General features: G+C 38.8%; 1 protein-coding gene across 2 annotated transcripts in view; it reads left to right on the top strand.

The window, feature by feature from the left end:
- Positions 1-1,251: 1,251 nt before the first annotated feature.
- Positions 1,252-2,500, top strand: part of cfap161 (cilia and flagella associated protein 161) — a 5,912-nt gene continuing 4,663 nt past the window's right edge. Inside the window, exons 1-2 of one of the 2 annotated variants that reach the window (XM_083551610.1) lie at positions 1,252-1,587; positions 1,813-1,902. In XM_083551610.1, the coding sequence (XP_083407736.1) occupies positions 1,516-1,587; positions 1,813-1,902 (162 nt within the window). In that variant the 5' untranslated portion in view covers positions 1,252-1,515. The remainder of the gene's footprint in view (positions 1,588-1,812; positions 1,903-2,500) is intronic. The other variant, XM_083551611.1, reaches the window with a different exon arrangement.

The raw sequence follows: 2,500 nt of genomic DNA, 5'->3' as shown, positions 1-2,500 counted from the left end.
CATACAGGTCAATATGATCCAGGTGATTCTCACTGCTTCTAATCCACAGCCATGTAACTAACTAACTTACTAAATAACTAACTAAATAACTAAATAACTAAATAGCATTTTCTTATGATGAGATACTGTAGTGAGATCCTGCGTTCTCAGTGTGAACACGAGCGTAAAATCATATCTTTAATTGAACATGGAATCAGGGATCATTCGATTTGATTGATGGAAAGTTACAGTACAGAATAAAATCTAAACTCTGTTAACCAACCGTCCGTCTGCCTGCGTCAAAAACATCATGAAACAAACACACAAACATTGACAGTGATTACGTTCCAAAACTGCGATAAACGAAAACTCCAAAAATGCTGTTTTATTTATACAGTACTGTACTAACATTTTACTTCATTTCATAATTAATAAATATATTTTTAATAATAAATGTCATTATTTCAACATAAAACTCCATAAAAACAAGTAAGTGAATTATTTATGTGGGAAACGCGATTCCGCGATAAACCGGGGCGCAAGAATCAATTCATGTACATCTAAACTGTTTATTCATTTTAATAAAACTATTATTTATTATTATCATTTATTAGCTGATAATAATATTAATATCATAAGAATGAGCTGCAGTTTACAATAAACACTCGTCAATTATATTTATATTTATATTTATATTTATATTTATATTTATATTTATATTTATATTTCATTGCAGCTAAATAATTAGTGTCATATTTGTGTGGTTGTGTGTGTGTGTGTGTGTGTGCAACTTTTCACTTCCTGTCAGTTTGAATATTTCAGAACTTTGCTTTCATAACATCCACATCTTCTCTACTTATGGTGTGTAGTTCCGTTATTGACAGTGAGGCACTTAACATCACTTACCACACGCACGCACGCACACACACACACACACACACACACACGCACGCACACACACACACACACACACACGCACGCACGCACGCACGCACACCGGCACTTTAGGTCTTTGTAAGTATCTTGGAGTTTTTTAATTCCTGCATAAACACAAACACAAAAAATATTGTGATTTCTGGATTTTTTTTTTAGATTATGTCTCTCACAGTGGACATGCACCTACAATGACAATTTCAGACCCTCCATGATTTCTAAGTGGGAGAACTTGCAAAATAGCAGCGTGTTCAAATACTTATTTGATATATATATATATATACTCACTGTATATATATGACCCGGCCCCTCTGTCAAATTTTAGAACCCATTGTGGCCCGTAAATCAAAAAGTTTGCCCACCCCTGGTTTAAACCGACTCCGCCATTCCCGGACGTGCCCCCCAGCGCCCTCTACCGGATCTGTTCTTCCTTACTTTAATGCTTGTTGCCATGGAGACGCATAAACACCCGTTTCCGATGCAGCGCTGAAAACAAATACACGTCACGGCGAGGATTATAGCGACACACACGTACACACACACGCGGAGTGTGTTTTTTTGCATTTCTATTGTGAAATAACGTGTTTGTGTTCGAGATCTGAAATGAATCATGTGGGAATTTACAGGCCGAGTGTCCGCGTGGGGAACTGGAGAGAGGAGATCACTCTGGAAAAGGTTCACTCACACACACACACACACACACACACACACACACACACACACACACGCTACACCACACTATACACGCATAAAATACACATTACACACACCGCACACACTCTAAAATTAACTTACTCTGTGTGTGTGTGTGTGTGTGTGTGTGTGTGTGTGTGTGTGTGTGTGTGTGTGTGTGTGTGTGTGTGCGTGCGTGCGTGCGTGCGTGCGTGCGCGTGCGTGCAGGAGGCTCTAATGGAGTTTCTGCAGCAGAAGGACAGAGGAGAGCTCACCGTCCAAAAAAACTCCGTTTTAAAACAAAACCTCCTCAAACCTGTAAGTATCTCATCTCATCTCACTTCATCCATCACATCTCAGATCTCACATAGAGACCATGACTTCTACTTACACTGTTTTATATAAGTGATGATGCAGGTGTAGGTATGAGGTTTTACAGGACATTAGTGCAGGTGGAGGTGAAGAACATCCCAGAGAGCATTATAATGATGTAAGACCTCACACAGTGGAATTACACCATGGTCACTTCCAGCATTGAGGAGCTCAAGCTGTTATTGATGTTTGCAGAGAAAAACTGACTGAATGGATCAAAATAACTTTATTTTCATTACGCAGTTTAAATATACGACTCGTTACATCTACAGTTCTGCTGCTCCGAATCAAACTACAATCATTTGAAAAAAATGTTGTCCAGTTCGTCAATTTATTGTTGTGCCTCGAGCCATTTATTTAAAAATTAATCTTCACCATAGAAGTTCCACCACGTGCAAAACTCCTCCATGGAGGTCAGTGAGGTCATTAGGAAATTGGATGTAACTATGGTAACAAGTGTTTATGAACAGCACATTTACATTCAACTGATAAATGGTACCAACACTCTGAACTCACACCTGAACCTTCAGCCAACCGCAATCCA

Source organism: Silurus aristotelis (assembly GCF_946808225.1).
Source record: "Silurus aristotelis genome assembly, chromosome: 10".
Classification (NCBI taxonomy): domain Eukaryota; kingdom Metazoa; phylum Chordata; class Actinopteri; order Siluriformes; family Siluridae; genus Silurus; species Silurus aristotelis.
This window is presented reverse-complemented; position numbering and strand designations above follow the sequence as displayed.